The sequence below is a fragment of the Tachypleus tridentatus genome, chromosome 2, assembly GCF_004210375.1.
Source record: "Tachypleus tridentatus isolate NWPU-2018 chromosome 2, ASM421037v1, whole genome shotgun sequence".
In the NCBI taxonomy this organism is placed as follows: domain Eukaryota; kingdom Metazoa; phylum Arthropoda; class Merostomata; order Xiphosura; family Limulidae; genus Tachypleus; species Tachypleus tridentatus.
The window spans coordinates 28,899,483-28,922,151 of record NC_134826.1 but is presented as its reverse complement, the minus strand read 5'-3'; the positions used below and the strand labels follow the sequence as shown (position 1 = coordinate 28,922,151).

Below are 22,669 nucleotides of genomic sequence, written 5' to 3'. Positions count from 1 at the left end.
TGTAATAAATTGTTAAATTCACTTGCATTTCATCGTGCAACAATTATTTAAATTTATTTTAATTTTCTAATATGTTTTTTACTTTTATCACTTGAAACAAATGTTGTGATTCAAATATAGGTTTACATAATGTGTATTCTGAAATGTATTAATAGAGATTAAAAGTTGATCCAAAAATGCTGCATATTATTATTGAAACTCATGAAGTGTGTGTTTACAGAAAAGTTTTCATTGTTTTATTTGTAATCTTTCATAATAATTTAATGTTACTACAATATGAAATTGTTCAAGTTTGTCTGTATTAAAACTATTACTTGACAATGCCAAGTCAGACTTCTAAAGTAATTATGATTTACTTCTTATGTTAAACTTTTTCTTTCAAATCTATGAAAAACTATTTTTGTTTCAGCAACTTCAATCAATAAAAATCTGTCTTCATTCAAAGTAATATTCACTCTAAATTCACTGGGTTTTCCTGTCTTTTCTTTTTGTTATTTATATTTTGAATTCCTGTATTAATTTGTAGAATTGGAAGATTTTCATACCCACACACATGTATTGCATTTTTCTGCAATTTTACAAATTGATAAATGCTAAAATCCCTTGGTATCTTACACATACCAACTGAACTCATTCTGATTCAAAACATTATAAAACTTTTTTTTTTATTCTCTAACTTTTCATTGGCTTTTCATTTTTGGCCAGAATTTAACTGAGATTTTTCCATGATTGCCTTGCCAATTTGCATGATTACAATGCAACTATATTGTGAAATTAGTGAGTAAAGGCAGCTCACAAGGACACTTGTGTAATTAACAGTTACTATAGTGAAAAACAATCCAATCAAAACACAACAATGTGTGTGTTTAAAAAATCACGACACTCTTTGATCATTTTCAACACCTATCTGTTGTCTCTAATAATAATTAATCCAAAATCATCTCTTCATGCAGTATATAATAAATATATTTTTCTATATACAAACTTTCAGTAACAACTGAAGTGTTTATTTAGCACTGGTTGGATTATGCATATTGATTGGCTTATGCCTATATTGTACAGGCTGGGATGGCAGATTATAGATTAATATGTTGTGTCTTGGCAGTTTGATTGGCTTCTGTTGAAAGTTAAGAAACTTAAGTGTGTGATGATACTGTTTTATGTCTTTGTTATGGCAGGTGATTTACTGAATTGAAAAATAAAATTGACCCAGATTTTGCCACTAGGGGAAATGAAGTGCAAGTTTGGATTTTGAAGAAAAAATCTAAAGCACTTCACATGGTAGCCTGGCCCTCCTGCATTGTTGATCAGTTTTTAATAAGATCATGAGCATGTTTTTTGTTGTTGTTTTTTCATTTAAAAATCATGGATAAAATCTTTCACACAATTTAAATATTTTAACTGTATGTCGAGGAAATAGCCTTTGGTCTTTATAACCATTGTTATATCACTATTAAGTTTAAAACAGTTTGATTAAAGGAAATTTGAATAGAAAATTTCAAGGATATACTGGTTCTTACTGGTTATAAGTTTAGTAATACTATATATTTTAATAATTACCAGGAGCTTCAAGTGACTTGAAACAGGCTACTGCTATAGCCACACAGATGGTAAAGGAATGGGGCATGTCTGATAAGGTAATGTTTTTTTTTCTCATATTTTGTGATCTCACTTTAATTTTTTGTGTTTTTTTTTAATAGTATTTAGAATAAGAGATTTACATTTGTGAAAAATAAAAACTAATTCTAGAACAGATTTATAATTTTATGCAATTTGTTTTTTATCCTGAAAATGTACAGAGAAAAAATTAAATGTGATATTTGTTACTTCAGTTTCTGGTGTCTACATGCATATGATTTGAGTAATTGCAAAAAATTGGCTGCCCAAAATAATATTTTCAGGCTATTTTATTAACTCTTTTGTGACTGGTGAGTACCTTTAAGGTGTTGAGGGTACATTTATATCAAAGTACAAAAATTAAAGTAAAAATAATAATTCTTAATTATTACAAAATTATTCATTTAAACATTTTAAAAATTCATCTATTTGGTGTAATTCATAAAATTGAAATAATGTTTTAACTAACTGATAAGTCTTACATGTGAATAATGCACTTACCAATTTTCTTTACTGTTTATCATGCCATTTCAAAACATGGGTTTATTGTTGTTAAGAAGCTATCATCCCTTGAGAATAACCCTTTTTTTCCCTCCAAAGTTTTAACTTTCTGTTTCCATGTATTGCACTTCATTATAATTCACTACATGGAATCTCCTATATCTGGATAATTTTGACAAACATGATTTTAGAGAAGGTGGAGGATAGTATGTTTACTACCCTTTTTTCATGATTCTGTATACTGTACCTTTATTCCTTTATGATTATGTGTTCTGATGTCTTTAGTTAACTGGCTGTTGTCCTAACTTTGCATATGATTGAATAAAGTACAGTTGCTTTGGTTCTTGTTCTTTCTTCATGCATTAGTACATTGATCTTCAAGTGTTATTTTCCCATTCAGATACTTCTGGAGATAATTATCTTTCTCTTGTGTTAGGCTCCCTGGGTAAACAATGGGAGGTCTTTGGATTTAAAATACTAAAATCAGGAGGTTTGATTCCCCTCAGTGGATAACACAGCTAGTCTGTGGTTTTGCTATAAGAAAACATACTTTTATGTTAGTTTCTAAATGATTTTCTTCTGCCAGCTTAGATAGACATTCCATAGAATCACTTACAAACTAAACTTCATCTGTTACATAGTAGATATTTTTTCATAGATAGACATTCCATAGAATCACTTACAAACTAAACTTCATCTGTTACATAGTAGATATTTTTTCATAGATAGACATTCCATAGAATCACTTACAAACTAAACTTCATCTGTTACATAGTAGATATTTTTTCATAGATAGACATTCCATAGAATCACTTACAAACTAAACTTCATCTGTTACATAGTAGATATTTTTTCATAGATAGACATTCCATAGAATCACTTACAAACTAAACTTCATCTGTTACATAGTAGATATTTTTTCATAGATAGACATTCCATAGAATCACTTACAAACTAAACTTCATCTGTTACATAGTAGATATTTTTTCATAGATAGACATTCCATAGAATCACTTACAAATTAAACTTCATCTGTTACATAGTAGATATTTTTTCATGATCGTGTTGTGTAAGGTTACATATAGTGATTTGTGGTGATTGGGACATTATTATATACATTTGATTGGGTAAACTAAATTTAGAAATTCTCTAAATCTTTCCCAATTCATTTGAGTGGAGAACCAAAAACTAGTTTTCTAGGTACTGTTTGACACTCTTTTAATATTTATGGTTACAGGTGACAATTGACTTAATACCTGCCTTCAGAAAGTCAGCAGATATTCTAAATGTTACTTGATAAAAGTGATCATGTCATGACTTTCATAAAAAGTTGTATTTAAGATTTAATTAAACTACTTTGTTGTGAATGGATGTCAAAATGTATATAATTAATCAAATTTCAATATTATTTTAGTTTTAAGTTCTTAACTTTAAAAGGGCATATTTCAGTGACTTGTCAATTTTCACTCCATATTTCATACATATTAGATAATCTTACCACTTTTGTTTCAGCTTCTGTGTTTGAATGCAAAGAGCTGCTTTCCTTATATGTAATTGTACAAAATGCCCATCATAACTGCAAAACACAAAATGTGAAATCACAAATTTACCTTTATGTTCTCATGACCCAACATGCCAAATTTTGTGAAGATTCATCAACAATAGGTGAAGTAATGGTAAAAAATGCCCATAAAAATTGCAGAATGCAAAATTGAAAATTTATATCTTCCCCATGGACCCAGTAAAACCTCCTTACCAAATTTAGTGAAGATAAATCAACAGGGGGGAAAAGTAGAGGTATATATTTAAAAAAAAGCCTTTAAAACTGCAAAATGCAAAACTGGAAATTTGTATCTTTTCCTAAACCCAGTGATTCTACATACCAAATTTGGGGAAGATCCATCTACACTTTGAAGTAGCTACATGAACGGTATTATGTTTTAATGCTGTCTTGGAATAAGCCTGTGGATAATATTTCATTCCATTCATTAAACAAGGATAACATTTTGACATATATTCTCAAATATGGTAATATCAATACCAAGTACCTTGTCCATTGATATTTTTTCACTTAGAAGCATGTGCAGAATTCATCTGAAATACATTCATGTATGTTCTACATAAGTGATATGCATTATGGATGCCATAATCTTTGAATTGAGATTAATGTTATTTTGCCAAAAATATTGGAGAAGAACATTTATTGTCTTTGCTGGTAAGGAATGACTGTTTTCTGCTGTGCTGTATTTGTTAATATGTATTATTCCTGATAGCAGTTTATATCAAAATAATGTATACTATTCAAATATCAAATGAAATGCATGATATAATTTCTAATAAGATGTAATGATAAACTGTAAATTATATAGGTATTTTAGAAATGACATGTTAATTTTGTTTAAGCATTAAGTATTTTAAGGAAATTCTCATCCTCCAGCTTGGCGTACGCACATTTGATGAAGAACGTAACTCGTTAGTTGTTATCAGTGATTTGGCACCTTCAACATCAGAAGCTATTGATGCAGAAATAAAGAGACTCTTAACGGTAAGAATCTGGTGTAAGGAACGAAGTGAAAACATTATTTCATTCTTACTTTATGTGAATATCAGATCAGTACTTGTGAGTTTTCTTTGTAATTCTAATTCCATTTTTCTTGACTTACAGACTTCAGGCTTCATTTTAAGTCCATCATCATATTTTCATTTTTGGCTTTGAGAGAAGGCTTGAACTGCAATAAATTGTAATTGGTCAAAAGGTTTTTGAAGTCTTACTGTTTTAATCTTCTCTAGAATATAGTTTCACATGTTACTATTTTCTTGGCCTTGGTTGACCTTTGGTTTATTTATCTTTATTCGGAACTTCATTAATTTTTCTAAGTTTCTAGTGATGAGCAGTATTCAAAGTCTTATACTTGTCCTACTGAGATCATTGTTCTGTGTTTGAAGAGTGTTCAGCAGTGGTTGATTTTCCTGAGTGTTAGACCTTGTTACAATATCATGTAGTCTATAATTTATTATCCATTCTGTTTCTGCATTGTAGATTTCATCATAACTGCAGGGGGCACTGTAAATTGTGTTTTTTGTTTACAAAGATTACTGAGTTGTTTTGGTCTTTGTAAAATACTTTAAAAACTTTAGATTTGAAACAAACTTTGATTTTGAGTTTTACCAGTTCTCCTGAGTTTGTTGCTTAGAATTATGGCAAGTGCAAGTAATAGGGTAGATGTTGGTTAAAGATTTTCCAAATGGATTAAGGTTAGAAGGCCTTACTAGTGAATATATAATGAACTGCGTAGGGTTATTATTAGTTTGAAAATGTTGTTGGTGAGATATATTTCTTGTTTTAAACTTTGTCCATCAGATATTTTCACTGATTTCATTTCAGAATTTTTAAGGACTCCATGATTTGCTCATGTAGGTGATTGAGCCTATAATGTAGGTATGTTGCTGTCTACTGTAGTGCATAATTGAGACTACTGCCTCATCTTCTGTGCAAAAGATTTCCAATATGAAATTGAAATGCTAATCTGAAACTGTTATTTATTTAAACATTGTTAAAAGCATATGTTTGGTTTAAAGGATTTCTAGAAAATGAGGTGAGAAATTTTCAGATCTGATGATAATTGGGTTTCTGAAAACTGGTACACATAACTTTTTAGATGTTGAAATGCTCTGGCTGTTATACTGATGCTCAACATCAAATTTCATTACACACATTTATTAGTTTTCTGTTAAAAGTATCAAAACAATTTTTCCTTTTTCTTTAGAATTATGTTTTTTCTTTTTTTCATTACATTTTGAATTATGAATAAGGCTCCAAAACCCACAGTTTCTGGTGAAGTATGACATGATATAGTCAGTAGGAAATTTTCTGCAAAAATTTTAAAACAAACTAAAGACATGAAAAGATCATGTCTGGAAGACAACATAGCTTTTTGCATACATGTTAAGCATCTTAGACTTTCTTCATTTGGAAGAATATGTAAATTTTGCAGCCACCTTGCTGCATCATCAGTGTGTTTAAAGTTCACATAAATTATAGCAAAAAGTACTGAAAGGGTGAAGTGTACAAAGAAATTCTGTATTGAAAAGGAAAATGAACAAAAGAGACTTAAGTTTATAAAATAAATAAATGGATATCCTCAGTATATTAAAATAGTACTTCGGTTTTATTGGCTAAGGGTTTCAGGCTTTAGGAACAAACAGCAGCCAATACATTCATTTCAGTATTAGAAAATGATTAGAGGAAAATCATTTGCAGTCTTCTATTAGGTATGACAAAACATCCAAGTGTGAGATTACTTAACTATAATTAAGTTGACAAAGCCTTGAATAAACAAGTACTAATTTATCATGCTGCTCCTTCTGGACGTCATTTGGTGTGAGAAGTTTCATTTTCTAGATTAATAATTCCAGACTTTCAGTGTAACACAATATCTTTGTAGTAAAGAAATAGATGGAACTGTTGCATGCTAAGAGTGGTTTCTGAACAATTCACGCTTTAGTATTGTTGAGTGTGTGATGATTAAAAAAACAAACAATAGAGGCAGCCAAAATCAAAGAATAAATACTGGGCAGTATGTCAAGATAACTGGAATCTGATTCCTACTGGATGTAAAAAAGCTTTGAAAAAAAAATTCTCATTAGTTTCAAGATGGTGCTTTCAGCTAAGGATGGTTAAATCATAAAACAAAAAGTAAACAAACTAAATTTGCTCCATATGGATTTGTTTTGCCTGTCAGAAATTAACTTTTTAAATACCTTTAATACAAGAAACTTAATATTTTGTATATAAAATACATTGTAATCATTGTGTAATCTCTAATTTATCAATAGTACTGTATTATAATATTGGTAAATACTGGTTGAAAGTCTGACTCAAGCTGGATAATAAACTGAATATTTTTATTGAGTAAGTTTAATAGATAGACGAGGAATATCTCAGTCATATACGTATATAGCATTGAAAATGCTATATCTTCAGTTGTTTTCTAATTCTATAGCTATGACTTGTTTTTTGGCAAAATGCAGACTTCATAAAGGACTCAACATGGAGCCTGAAACATAAAAAAATCAATAAAAAACAACAGAAGTCCATAGAAAACTCAGTCCCTACATTGAACACATTGCCTAAGTCCATGTTAAAAGAAAAGCTGTACCATTTTTTAAACATCAAGCACTTTTTGTTGCTACTGATAACAAAATTTAAGCTAAGTTTCAAGGAAATTAAATATTATATACAAACTTGCTGAATTGGTGACATGTATAATATACATGGCATTTTGCTATAAGGCCCAATAAGTATGATTAAAGCTGCATTTTGAAAACAAGGGGCTCTATATTCTATCACATCTCTCATGTGATTAATTAGTTCAGATATTTTGTAAAATAGTGTATGCTATTTTTAATGTACTAGATTGTAGATAGTTTTGAGTTTTCTATGCCTCTGCGGAATTTAAAGTTTATGAATGATATATATATATATATCTTGATTTCAAGGTTTGATGTAGATTCATTTTTATATCAAAATTATATTCCAAATAATCATTAAATGATGCTATTGGTATTTTCTTCATGTTTATGTAGTAAATGGTATTTTCTAAGAACATGTTTTCAAAGTTAGTGTCCTTTATTCACACTTAAAGAATCATACTCATATCAGATTTATCTATGGTGTGGCTGGTGGACAGGCTATATTAGTTTTTACATTAATGTGAGAAACAATTTGTGAGATTTTCTTTTTTGTTCAGACCAGATATTATAAATATGTTAACAACACATTAATTTATAAATACTTACATGAGTTAGCACTTTTTATTTGAATATCTTAAAGTTCAACAGTTACCCTATAGAGTTTGTTCCATATATTTTGTGCTTTACAAGTGATTGTAAAGTTTTAGGACAATAAATCTGTGTAATTAAATTAGAAGATAAATTAAAAAGCAAAGAATGTCAAAAATAGTGAAATGTTTCAACAGACATCAGTCATTTTCTAGAACTTGATAAATAGTTAACATCAAAGCAACCAAAATTATACATGTGCTAAAAGGGAATATCAATATAAATGCATCTCAGTTCTTGTTTTAATATTTTGAACAATAAACCAGTCTTTATTTAAAAAAAAAAAACATCTAATACCACAAAGTGCTAACAAGCATAACTTAAACATTTTGTATGATGAAGAAACATCCATAAGCTGGAGAACAAAGTTATGTTTTATTTCTGCAACTCCTTCAGGAGTTCTGTCACTGCTGCTTGTACAGCTAGATCTGCAATTTAAGCTTGTCACCTCTGGAGGAATTGTGAAAACAATGAAGAAAATAAATATAATTTTGTTCTGGAGTGTATGGTGGTGTTTATTCATTATACTACGTCTAATAAAGTTCTCAATGAGAAACAACTGAAGTCAAATTTATTCTGTTCATTACTGAGTTCTTGTAGAATAATATAAGTTTGTAGAATCTTGAAAGGGGAAAAGATTTTAAACTAATATATAAATATCTACAAGTGCAAAATTAAACTTCTTCTGAATGTAATAAGAATGCTGAACAAGCTGGATACAAAATATTGAACTGTGGATATGAGCCACTGTTATATGGGAAAATGACAGAGTAAAATTGAAGCCAGTTTATTTGTTCTTTTATCTTTACAATTTAACCAAATAAATATAAGTTATTTTAAAAGCCTTTGTGTTCTTTTATTGTTTAATATATTTAACATCACTAAAAAAACATTGTATCCTTACACAGAAACAAATCCCTTGGTTAACTGTGTGATCCACTAATAGAGCTCTACAGTTCAGCAGCATGTTTCCTAAGGAATAATACCTTTATCTGCCAGCAACTTGTTTATTTGTTGTTTTTTTAGGTAGCTTACACATTAAATCTCCAACGTAATAAAGTAATAATAGCTAAGTAAGTAATGTAATTACTGGTATTTAAGGTATTGTTTTTTGTTGGTTTTTTTAGCAGGTGTTGTAATATAAAACAACTCTCAAAAGTGTTAACTTGTCTGTAGTAGTTATTATCAGAAAGGGAAAAGAAGACTCCTGGATTCTTTGTAGATATTAAGTAAGTGAAAAGAGTACAAGCAGTTTCCTTTACCCTAAACAGACAATTGTGTGGGCACATTAGAAGACAACCTTTGGATCAGTATTTTAGAAAGCTTGGCATGGTTTTGTGATTATGATACTTGATTTGAAATTTGCACATCAAAGTTCCGAGTCCCTTCAATGTATGTACTTGTTTTTTAAGCTGTAGGGGCATTATAATTTGAAAGCCAATCCCACTATTCATTGGCAAGAGAGTAGTCTAAACATTTGTAGTGGGTGATATTGATTGGTTGCTTTCCGTGTCCATAACTTTAAAATTAGGAATGACTAGCACAGATAAGACTCAACTTTGTACAAAACTCAACCAACAAACATATAACTGTATCCCAAGTTATGTGGGTTTGAACATTCACGTGCAAAAAGTGTATTATTGTAGTATATAGGTAAGTACATTCAGTATTCTAACTGTGAGATGTGTTAGATATGTTTGGATTAATGACTTATTCCTTCAGAAGTTATGCCATAATCTGATTGGCCACAACATTTAGTTCTGCATCACTCACTTGCTTTTATTCTGGTTATTTTAGTCAAGTATGATTTTCTGCACCTCAATATGGAAGATTTCCTGCTCTTAGGTATTGACAAGCATGGAGATAATGGCACTCTTATAGCGCTTTGAGTGATTCTATAATTTCTTTCTGAGCCCATATTTTTGGGGAAACCTCAAATGATACATTACTGAACTCTTGCATCTTGGTTGGCCTCTTCAAAGGGGGGAAGAAACCAAAACCTTTTAAGTGTATTGTTGAAAGAATATGGTGCCTTCTTGACACCTGAAAGAAATGTGATGTACATTTTCAGCATAATCACAAAATTCTACACTTGTAATAGGTATCTGTATGTTTAAAGAGCATACCGGTAAGAAGAAACAATGTTGTTCTTTCTTTCAACCCCTTGAAAACATGCCATCTTTGTCTTAGCTGCTACTATAGGAACTGTCAGTCACTCTACTAATTATCAAGCCATGTCTGGAATGTGTCCCTTTTTGACAGTACACCAAAGGAGATACCTACAGGTTTCTCTCCCATTGTGCTGAGGTACCAAAGCAATCTAATGGACAGAAGTATGAGTCATTCTTCAGAATATGAAAGGAACCATCACTGTAAGTCTTAAAGTTCAACTTGAATGTTTGGCCAGTCATCAGAAATTAATAGTTGCTCTGTACAGACTTATCTTTAATAAAACCTTAGGTGTATTCATGTTGTTATGAGTTCACAAATTGTTTTAAGAGTTAAGATTGTAAGTGACTTGGCCTTTCATTGAAGTTTGTGAAGAATTATAAAAGTTGAGAGTGATATTGTGATCCTTGTGTAATGTCAGACAGTGTCTTTAAATTACAATTTTTAGGAAGCAGTGCACTTGAAATATGTTTAAGTATGTAAAATTAAAGTATTTACATGTTTGACATAACAGTTTATATACTTAAGATGTGTTGCAATCAACAGAGTGGAATGACACAAAATTAGCATGCTTGAAAATAAATACACATTTAAAAACACATTTATGTGCTGAAAGCTTGAATTTTGATTCTCAAAACTGTATGTAAAACAGGAAAAACTTGAATCTGAGATTGCTTAAGATTTTGTAAGAACAGGCTGTTTTGTAAGGAAAACTACATCTGCAAGCGCATTGCGACAGGGTTGTAACAAGAAAATATTAACTATTTAATACTATGAACGTTTAAATAGCAAATATTTTTATTTGACCAAAACCAATAAAAAAACTACCCAACACAAGATTTATTTTAATTTTGATTTGATTTTCTTAAGAATCTCATCAGAATCATCTGAGTTTACAGTTTCATTAACCCTGAAATGATCTTTTTCCAATTTGGATTCCACTGTTACAGCTTATTCTCAGTGGTTCTACAAGTTTTGTTTTCCTTCACTTCTCAAGACATACATCGTGTACTTTTTTGAGCTTGGTAACCATATTAGTGCTTCTAATGAAAGCTCCTCCTACTGGTATGTTCATGCTTCTTTTTATTGTTGGATCTATTAGTGTGGTGTCCTTGTTTCTGGCACAGACTTTACAGCAACAAAGTTTGCATATGTTCTCCCTACTTCTGTGGTTTTATGTTCAGTCATTTCTGATTTCATGTAACTCATTGAAAATTATCTATTCCATTTTGTTGCTTTTCATTTCCACCTTTTCTGTTTAATTCATGAATGATCACAGTAAATTAAAGATATATTACTTACTGTTTAACGCATTCTCATACATAACATGTTTCTGGCTTTCTTAAAGGTATTTAAAATAGTAGTGTGATATATGACTGAATATATAGACTTTCAAGTATGTGAAAAATAGCTCGAGTAATTAGGCTTGTACATTTACCTACATGTACACATTTGGCTGTATGCATCAAACAAAAAACTTGTGCTATGTTGTTTTTAATTTTGACCTAATTTTACTATAATCCTAATTGCAGCTGTACAATCAAAATTAAATAATTCAAATCTCATTACTAACAGACAATTTCCCATATTTTAGATTGCATTTGTAGCAAGCAGTATGAAATATTTAAGTATGTAAAATTAAAGTATTAACATGTTTGATATAATGTGTATTTGAGTTGTGCTGTAGTGAACACATGAATTCATGTATACTGTTTATGTTTACTCTTTGTTCTTGTTCTGTAATGCTGAGTTCATAATTATTATTATTTTGTTTTGCATAGTGTAATGAATGAGTAACATATTTAGTGAGATGTTGCATGATCCAATCTGAAATTTAATTTACGTCTAAACTTCCAATTCCCCCTATTGGGTGAATTATTGCTATTTCAGACAAAACTGAAATAGAAAACCTTATAACCCAAGTGCTTTCAAAAGGTGGACTTTTCTTCTTCAGGGGCTATTTCAGACAGTTAGGTATTTGAAGAGTTGTGAAACAATAAAATTGAATGAAAGCAACTGTAAAAAATGTTGAGAGGCAAAAATATTTTAAGTTACATAATTATCTATTACACACTGAAGTCACTATAGCAAAATAAAAGTATTTTTGATTTTATTCTCGTATTTGAAGTATCACTGATAAGCATTTTCTGATCCCCATTTAGGAGGTTCTTAATGTTATTTAGATGAAATATGAAAATTGTATCTTTATTCTTAATATGAAAGTCACCTTGCACTCAGTAAACTCACAGGTGAACTTTCAAGAGAAATATTATTTTTAGTAATTCTGAATTTATGTGTACACTGTAATATTTACTAAAACTTTACCAAAGTTTACGGAGATAAATCTTGTAAAATTATAATTATAATGAACATTGTTTCTCCAATACAACGTCAGTCCAATCACTCCTGTGTGTGCAGAGATATTTCATTTTGCTTTTAATTTTGCATCATTCTGTTCAGTAAATGTAATCTGTATTCTGTTCAAGCTGTTGTCTTGGCACAAAGACATTTTAATTGTTAGCTAAGGAGGTAATTAATATAAAGAATAAATAGGTTAGTTAGTTTTAAAAAAATAGTTTTTTTTACCATAATTCAGACAGTCATTATGGTATTGTTGGGAGTACCTTATTTGTGGTTCACTCACCATTTTTTTATATTGCCTGGCATGGCCAGGTGGTTAGGGCACTTGATTCACAGTTTGAGGGTCATGGGTTCAAATCTCTGTCACACCAAATATGCTTGTTCTTTCAACCATGGGGGCATAATAATGTTATGGTCAATCCCACTAATCATTGATTAAAAAGTAGCCCAAGACTTGGCAGTAAATGGTGATGACTAGCTGCCTTCCCTCTAGTCTTAGTGCTAAATTAGAGATGGCTATTGCAGGTAGCCCTGGTGTAGCTTTGAGCAAAATGTAAAACAAACAAAATCCTTTTATCTTTTGCAAAACCTCCAAGGATCTTCTGAAACAATGAACTAGAATATCTAATTCTAATTTTTTTTTTTTTTGAGAGAGAGAAAGGAACAAGGACAGATTCAAAGTTAATTTGCAAGTGTAAAGTAGCTAAATCTTGGAGTCTGAGATGTTAGTACAACTGTAGCAGGTGTGATTAGAATTACAATGACACACCAGCTGCTCAAAAGTTAGCTGTTAAAGATGTCTGAGAAATTTTGGTATAGGAAGTGATATCAGACACTCAAAGAAAAGTGCATCTGCATACAGGAGCAGTCTACATATTTATGCATCTGATAGCTTAACCTCAAATGGAGAAGAGTGCAAAGGCAATTCAGTATTAAGTGAATCTTAATATTGCAAAGAAGAGAAATGGTTTAAGACCATTTTTGAATTTCTGAGTGAAATTCAAGAATACTAGGAAGATAAAAAGAGAGGGGAGTACTAAACTTATGGGACAGTAGCATAACCATAGTATCCTGGTGGTCTAATTTGCAACTATAGGAACACCTTTAATGAATGCTTGAATAATAAAAAATAGCATTGTAAAGTGATCCCTCGTAATGCATTACACAGCTATGTAACTCACTTTTAAGCTTCTGGATTTCTCTCAGTAAGTCAGAGATTGCATTTTAACATTTAATTTTAAAGTTTGAGCTTAAGAAAGGTGAGGAATAGTAGTTGTTAAATATTCTAGGTTTTAAAGTTCTGTAACTTATAAGACAATGTATTTTTTTAAATATATTCAAATAAATATTGATATTCATGCAGTTCTTTTGCAGATAATTAATATTATTGTTTAAAAAATATGAATAGTTGTTATTTTGCATTACTTCTTTCACTTAGACCACATACTTGCTTCGTAGTGCTTCTGTGTTATTTCCATGTGATGGAGGTGACATCCAAGCAGAGGAGTATTACAAGAAGTTTGTAGGAGTTAATATGAACTGGAATTGTGAGATGCACCATAAGGACTTTTGTTTAAGATTGTAATATATACATGTTCCTTAGGTCCTTGCAAAGTATAGGCATTATTTTGTCCTCCCAGAATCAGCAGCTAACGAAGTTATTAGAGACACTTTGTAGCTGGCCAGTAATAGTGTGAAACCACTAATGTACTTTTTATGTTTGTAAAGAAATATTATTGCAACTCTTTGTTTCGCATTTATGTTTGTCTTTTCCTTTGCTGTCTGTTTCCAGTTTATTCTCTATGAAATGTGTTGTTTGTTGCAAATCCTAAGACTGTAGGATACTTAAGAACCTGTATATGATTAAGTTATTAATTTACATATCTTTACTATCTATTAACCTTTTATGTAAGGGATCACTCTGTTGGGCTGATATTGTATGGAAGAACTGACATTTACTATAATCTCATATTAATGATGAGTGGCTTCACAAATGTGGACAATGTTTTAGTAAATGTGAAAAGCCTGTTCAATACAAAATATTATTTCTTTTATAGAAGAATCTCAGAATTTACAAAGGCTTTTACTGAGTCATAATATTCATGTTTTATTTGCATAACTAAAGCTTCAGAGCATCCAAAATCTACATTAGAAGTTGAAAAATGTGGAATAAAACTAAAAATAGTTTGTTTTTTTTAGAATGACTACAGATAGTAAAAAAATGCATATATTTCTTTACCCTAACAATCTCAGGCTCATTACAGTTTACATTTGTTTTATTGCTCTTTGAATGTAACTAACTAATCTAACAGTGCAATAAATCACCTGGCTTTATGTAAGTTTTTATTTTTATCTAACCCATTTTCTAACTTTCACACTTTGTTACTTTTGTTCCATGTTTTACAACAGTAAACAAATATGCATACAAACCAATATGCTTACTAAACCAGTTTTCTCATTATGTTGGCTGTCCATAAATAATTCATGTAATTTTCAAATCAGCATTTCATAATTTAAAAAGTACATCAAATTAAAACTTCCTAAAGCTTATTATAACTTATCTAGCTTTCTAATTAACCTATAAATAAGTAAAATAAATTTCACTGTGTGTCAGAGCAACATTTTTAGTTGAAACACATCAACCTCTCAAGGCAAATTATTGGTTTTTAATTCTAAAATAAAACAGATTATCATTTGATCTATGTAGTGTAGGACTTTCTATTGGGTATAAAAATGTAAAGTAATAATGTGAAAGCAAATTGTGATAATTTTTTAAAGAAAGAAGATAAGGGAGGAGCAAGTAAACTTGGGTTGAACAAATAAGTTTATCTCAATAAGGGAAGAAGTTGAAATTCATACTCTATCATAGCAGTATCTATAGCATTTGTTCTTATTTGTTTGAATTAAATGAAGCCCTTTTAAGAGAAGAGAAAAAAAATGAAATGTCACAGTGCCACCGAGTCATGACTCTGAGAGGTGCAGATTGGTAATTTATTTATATATTTCCTTTTGAAACTAAGAAATTAAACTGCAATAATAAACTACATTTTGATGTCAAGATTATTTACATACATCATTTATAATAATAAAGAGCCTGTCTGTGTGTGTGTGGGGGGGACTGCCATAGGTTTAAGACGAATGAACCTAGAGATACAAAACTTTGCATGCATACTCTAAGGGAATTCTGAGGGTGTGCATTTGGGTATTATTGTTTTCATTTAATTCAAAAGCATTTTGACCCTTTAGCCCATAATCCCTATAATTCTGCTTCCTATAGTTCTGTAGAAAATAATCTTTATCTTTTATGTATTCTCACTTATTGAACAAACGATATGTGGAGGTTAATTGACAAATGCTATTTTCCCATACAAACCTGAGAATTAAAGAAAGTTGAATTAAGTTTAAGAAATGGCAACAATGAGAAAAAATAAGAAATGGAAAGTATTGGAGAATGAAAATTCAAATAAAATCATGAGAAGAAAACAATGTTCCTGAGAAGCTGAATTAACACAAATTTCTTGTAAAAAGAGTTGAATTATGTTTGGGAAATGGCAACAGAAATAGTTAAAGAATTGGTGTATTGAGGTATCTATAGAAGTAACTAAGATGATAAGAGAGATGCTTGACCAATACAATGAGGCCTCTGTAAATCATGAGGGGAACATAAAATCTCACAACATGGTGCGAGTAATTCATGCTAGTTGATAGTAGTTTAATTATATTTTGTATGTAATTTGTATGAAGGTTATGAAATGTTCTCTTTGAGACATTTATATCCATAAGTCTATTAGAAGGTTGCAGCCACCTATTAATACAAACCAAACTTCTGTTCCTTTATGTCTGAGATACACATTTGCAGTAAATAATGCTACCATTAAGCAGCAAATATGTAACCATATTACCAACCATCACTATCATCAGTCTTGCTTTCTAAACATTGTAGTACATGTACTGAGTTCAGACACCACATAAAGAATTTAAAGCATTTCAACTTGCATAATTTCATGAAAAAATAATCATGGACAGAAATAAGCAGAAATGCCCTTCCTGTCTCAGTCATGTGTTTAGATTATATTTCATGTAACAAAATATATTAATGTGCACAAGTTTAATTGTAGAAGCATCAAGGATAGTAATTGGGAACATAAGATGATTCCATTTATCATGAACAAAGTTAGTTATCAGTTTATAGATCTTATCTGATTTCTTTATCTATCCTAGCTGTGTATGTAGGGAGTATTGTGGTTTTCTCTGAAAAAATATAACTACAACTCAGTAGACAGATCAAACTGTTTTTACCAAGTAGTCAACCAATGTCTTGTTACCAGATATTACTTTGGTTACAACACCCAAATTATCTTTGATCTATCAACCTACCAACTGCATTAACTATATAATAATCATGCAATTACTTCACAATGTTTTGAAGACATCATGAAAGTCAACTGGGTACTTCAAAATTAAATAAATGCCAATGAAACGGACCATCCTAATTACATGATAAGCAAATAATTATTTCCATAAGGATTAGGTTAATTTTAGCATCTTGGTTGATTGATAGAGTAGATACAGGCTTTTTCTACTTCTGTTTACTCTCAGACTCCTCTTTTGACAATCAGATATACACTACAAACATCTTACCCCTAATCAGTTAAGTAAAGACCATACAACACACTGTTATAGTCATCAGGGTCAACCTTTTCTTCTATGTCTGTTCCTTTAGTAATGAGTTTTTGAAAGGCTTATGGTTGATAAAGTTTTTTAAGCTTGTCCTTATGTTTGAAGGGCTGATGCATATGATTTAACCACTGTAACTCATGATTTATTACTTTTGAGCTGTTGACAGGCAAGATAAGGACCAGTTTAGCCTATGATCTTCCAGTTTCATGTGAAAGCAAAATCCAGTCACCAGGTGCCAGCTATTGTTATGTTAGAGTTTTATCATTATATTTTATTTTTTGTAAGGCTGATTTGCTCATTTCATGATTCTCACTAATTATTGTAGAGAGTGGTCACTTTCACATGTTTCTGCATTGGGAAGAAACCTCTGTATTAAATCTACTAGATGTACTTCTCATTTAACCATCAGAAGATTTGAAGAACCAACTAGTGAGTTGTTTCTCATTGGATGGTATGTGATCTGTGATCAATACATATAGCATATATACTATATGTATATACTTCTGCATTTGTAAACTTAACAAGCACACACTTGAACATCTGAACTGCTTAGTCAGCCCAACCATTGACTAAAGAGTGATACAGTGAATTGGGTATTTTCACTGCTTTTAGAACTTTATTCATTTATTCAAGTAATAAACATATACAGTGGACTGCTCAAATGTGTCAATCAATAGTGAAGTAATCAGTAAGAATTAGAATATGTGGATTACCTTTCTTTAAATGTATTTTAGAAATTTTAAGAAGAGAACCTATATCTCTATAGTCCCACAGTGACTGGCGTCAGTGTCCACAATGAATGAACAGGCCTGACAAGAATGATCCAGTATCTGTGCTTTGGCCAAAGAGCAAAGACTATATAATTAATATAGTGACAATGGTGCAGGTATCTTGAGGATATTGGCCTAAATTATCATTAAAAAGATGCAAAACCTAAAAGGTTGGGGTTATCTCTTAACCATTTCAATTTTCTAAGGATCATTGAACAGTCCATTCACATGAACTACATGAATGAGAAATTCCACTTTTGTGTGCATGAATGCAGACATCTGTGGCTTCACTTTGAACTCTGTATTTTCGATTTCCCTGAATACCATTTTCAGTTTTTCTCTTGGGCTGTTTTGTATGATCAAAGATTAGAATTTCCATATAGATGATACATATTTTCAATTGTAGCACTTTCATATAACCACACTGAGTCCTTCAATAAGTGGCTTGTATATTATGCAGAATAAATGGTGGTAAAAGGATTCATACAGACTTTCCAAAGTGGTAATAGCAGTTTTAAGTCGTCTACCATCATTTAGTTCTGTGTGTCAATAGCTGGAAGCCAATGTTAGTGTCTTAAGCCAACAGGCACCTTCCAAACCTCCAGGCATTTTTCTATGCATTGACATATTACATTCATCAGCATAAAGTCTGCATAGAACCTTTAAGTTCCTTTGTTTTTGTTATATTCACTAATGTAGAAAAGAATGGATTCATCACAATTTTATTCAATACCTAGATGTTCCAAGAAATTTATGTGTTAGTTACAAATAAAATTATGCCTTGCCCCCTTGTGTGAATGATGTGTTTAATTCAAAGTCATTTAGCCTCAAAAAACACCAGCAAACTTCATGAATAAATCACTGAACCTGTATCTCTATGTAGAGTTCAAATTGTTATACAAACCTCATTAAGAGATTTTAGACTCTGAAATTTGCCTTTATGTTCTTAGATGCAATATAGTTGGCTTGCTTGTGTCTCTTTTACTTTTGTTACCATGTTTAAAATCATTCTACATTTTAACAGAGTAACTAAATGTGTGTAGTTACTGACTAGTGTTTGTACAACTTCAACTTTTGAACAGTTAACTTTTCAAACAAGTGCATTCTTCTCTTCAAACAGTAAACAGTTTCTTTTGTTCATTTTATTCCTGCAGTAGGCAATGACGATGTACTAGACTACAGTTATAGAACACCTCAGAATGCCAATTTTAAGTTTAGTTCTGCTAGTACCTTCTGTTTAACCTGCATTTGGTAGCCCACTGTTATTGGTCTTATTCTGGTTTTTAATGTTTGAGTTTCCTCACAGAACTGCATCTGACCAGTTGCACAAGCAAAATTGACTGACAATCTCTGGAATGATGAGAGTTAGGTTCTAGAAATTGTTGCAATTGCTAAAACCATTAACAGCAGTGACAGCAAAGGAAGTGGTTAGAGGACTTGGAGAGATTACACAGTAGAGCCTGCTTACAAATTTTGTCATTGAACAAAGAGTGAGAACAAGTGAGATGCTGTGGTGTGAAGCATAAGAGCATGGAATGGACAGCAGCTGTACTATGAACACTCTGAATCACAAATGGTCAAATTGTGAATGTCATGGAATAACTGTACCAGTTTCTGAATCAGCAGTGTATACAACTGTATTTGATCAGTAGCATTACTACTTCTGTCATTTCATCAGGAATCATAGCTGCTGCATCATGATATTTTGTGGAATATGGTACATGGAACTTGTGGTCTATGCTGCTGTTGTGCCATTTATATTTATTGGGCAATCTATGACTACAGCTGCTAGTGTTGCTGAATTTTTTCATTCCTCCATTGAACAATTCAATGTGACCACCTCAGAAAATATTATTACATGAATTGCCTCTCTTATTATAGATATATCTTTCAGTTGTGCTATCCATATTCAGGAGTTGTTTGAAGTGGTCCTTCCACCATTTTTTGAAAGAATTGGCATCCTTGAGGAGCATATTGCCATTGGTTGGGTGAATTGAAACTGGGACATGGTTTTGAGGGTCATAAATAATCTTCACAGCTTGGAGAAAGCTGTAAGTATCATGTTGATCAGAAAATTTTTGTAGTTCCATGGACTAGTCTTCCCATCATTTGTTCTCGACATTTTCAGATTGCACTTTGGATGTCAGCCTTGATTCATTGGGACAGTTGTTGCATTTCATGTTGTTAAGATTACTTTGCCAGGACACATAAACTCTTTATTTCAAATTGAGTATATTGGCAATTTCTGTGTCATTTTTGTCAAACCAATCTTGGTATTGTTTGGAGAAGTTAACTGTTGTGATTATGGTGTTATGAACTGAATATTTGATGTTTTCCAAGACGTCATCAGTGGAGTGACTTCCAGGATATTTCAAGAGTAAGGTGTTGGGTGACTCTTGAAATTGTTGTTTATTGGTATGGTCCTTTAGGGCAGCAACACCGTTCCTTTTCCAAGCATATTTTTTGGATTTTCTCTTTCTTTGTGGTAGGGATATGTTCATTGTGGCTTGCACCAAATGATAATCAGTCCAACATTCTTCAAATGTCTGTGATGTGAGAGGTTCTGAAAATTTTATTCAGAGAAGCTTGTAATTTTATGATGCAGTTGCATTTTGTAATTTAGTCAAGAGTTAAAGTCAGTAGTTACTGAACAAACTAAAAAAAAATCATTGTTACTCTTTATTTGCAGTACTATTATTTTATATTCAAGCTGTTGTTTTCTACCTCACAAATAACTACTCAGATATAATTTATTGAAATAGTTAAAAATTTGTGTATCTGTGGTCTTGATGACAGGATCAAAAGTTTGTCAGTAAAGTTTTGAACATGGAGAAAATGCAATATATATCCTTACTTGTGAATTATACTAATGCTTTCAAAGATATTAAAGAAACAATTTTGTAATTACATCCAGATGTAATGTTGTGGTTGTAATTTGAAACTCCTGCTTAAGTTGTGTGCTACTCCATGTGTGCGTGTGTGTGTAATATTATTTTAAATGTTATTTTGACCTTGAAAATACCAAACATACTTTTATACTGATGATTTCCAGTAAAGTTTAGTTTCTTAACAGGTTTACATTAGTAATCAGTTATTGATAATTTAATTCTTTTCAGGAGTCATATGATCGAGCCAAGAACATCCTTCGAACTCATAGTCGAGAGCATCGAATAATAGCTGAAGCTTTACTCAAGTATGAAACCTTAGATGCAGAAGACCTTAAAACTTTACTAAGTGGTAAAAAAGACATTATGAAACAAAGACCTTGATGTACTGAAAACTTAGTATTTCAACATTTTGAACTTGACTTTTTACTGTCTTGTGTAAACTGTCAGTGATGAAAAGCTGATACTATCTCAATTTATAGACTTGTCATTTAATCACTATTCGCAGCGTAGATTTGGTACATACAGAAAAACAATATATGGCAAATTTTAGTGATACAGTGATTTTTTATCTGTGTGATGTACAGAATATATGATAAACGATAATTTGGATGTGTTAAACAAGCCTACTAATACATAATAGTGTTATAAGGAATTTCATGTTGCACATTGTTTGTATTATCCATTAAAAAAAAAAAAAACTTGAAAGAGAACTATGCTAACCATACTGTAATCTATCCATTAAATATTTTTCAGAAATTCATTTAACTTATTCTGTAAAAATTGCTGTGTAATATGATTAAATTTTTTTAACTAACTGCTAAGATATTATATTTGCATTGGGACAAACAACTGAAGTTTAAAAATATGAATTTCTGTAATACAAAATATGATACAAGTTAAAAAAATGTTTGAGTGAAGTTAAAGTTGTTCATTATTGTATTTCAGCAATAAGCTATTTATGTAGTAACCATTCAAATATGTAAGAGGATATTCCTGCTGTTTATTCTTTTTAAGTTTATTTTCTGAAATACAATCTTATTTAGTATAAATGTACAGTATCATTACCAAAAAGATGAAATATAAACCAGTAACTGTTTGCATGGATTGAAGCTAAATTGTCTAGAATAATGATTATTATGCTTAATTGTGATGTTCTAGTTATTTGTAATCCACACAACAGGTTTACTATCCATGTAACTGTTACAACCAAAGTTTTAAGAACTGTGTTTGCTTCTGACAATGAAAGAAACTTCTTATTTACTTGGAATCTAAAAATCAACATTTTCCAAAACTTATGAGATGGAACAGCAACTCTGTGTACTTATACCCAACATGTTTTATGTTTTTATACTTTATTTTTCTTTAACCTTATTTTCTCTCACATAAATGCCACTCAACTGCTCTTGTTATTTTTGTTAACTGTTTGTGAGTTTTGAAACAAAGGAGTGCTTGTCAGTTGATGGTAGTTAATGCAGTAATCTGGAACAACAAGAAGCTTTCAACCAACATCTTAGTGCTGTGATGTCATAGTCACCCAGTAACATTGAAAGAAACATTAGGCTGTCTAGAATTATGATTGGCAAGCTGCCTAACCAGTAATAACTCCAAATCAGAAAATGGTGTTATATTTACATTCTAAAATGCTGAGTTAATTCAGTGAAATGTTCTGTTCGTTCTTTATCAAAATCTTGAGAATTTTATGCCATTCTGTAATATCTAGTATAAGTAAGTCTTAAAATACCTCACTACAGTACACAATAATAACTAGATTATTGGATAACCTACATCAATAGTGACTGACAACCTCAGAAGGATAGCTAGGTTATACTGACTGGCATTTGC

The 22,669-nt window shown here is 30.9% G+C and overlaps 1 protein-coding gene across 6 annotated transcripts in view; it reads left to right on the top strand.

Moving 5' to 3' along the window:
- The window catches only part of YME1L (ATP-dependent zinc metalloprotease YME1L), a 140,297-nt gene extending 118,329 nt beyond the window's left edge, over nucleotides 1-21,968 (top strand). For all 6 annotated transcript variants that reach the window (XM_076481856.1, XM_076481825.1, XM_076481845.1 and 3 more), the window contains exons 17-19: nucleotides 1,564-1,637; nucleotides 4,556-4,663; nucleotides 21,056-21,968. In XM_076481856.1, the coding sequence (XP_076337971.1) occupies nucleotides 1,564-1,637; nucleotides 4,556-4,663; nucleotides 21,056-21,208 (335 nt within the window). In that variant the 3' untranslated portion in view covers nucleotides 21,209-21,968. The remainder of the gene's footprint in view (nucleotides 1-1,563; nucleotides 1,638-4,555; nucleotides 4,664-21,055) is intronic.
- Nucleotides 21,969-22,669: the final 701 nt, after the last annotated feature.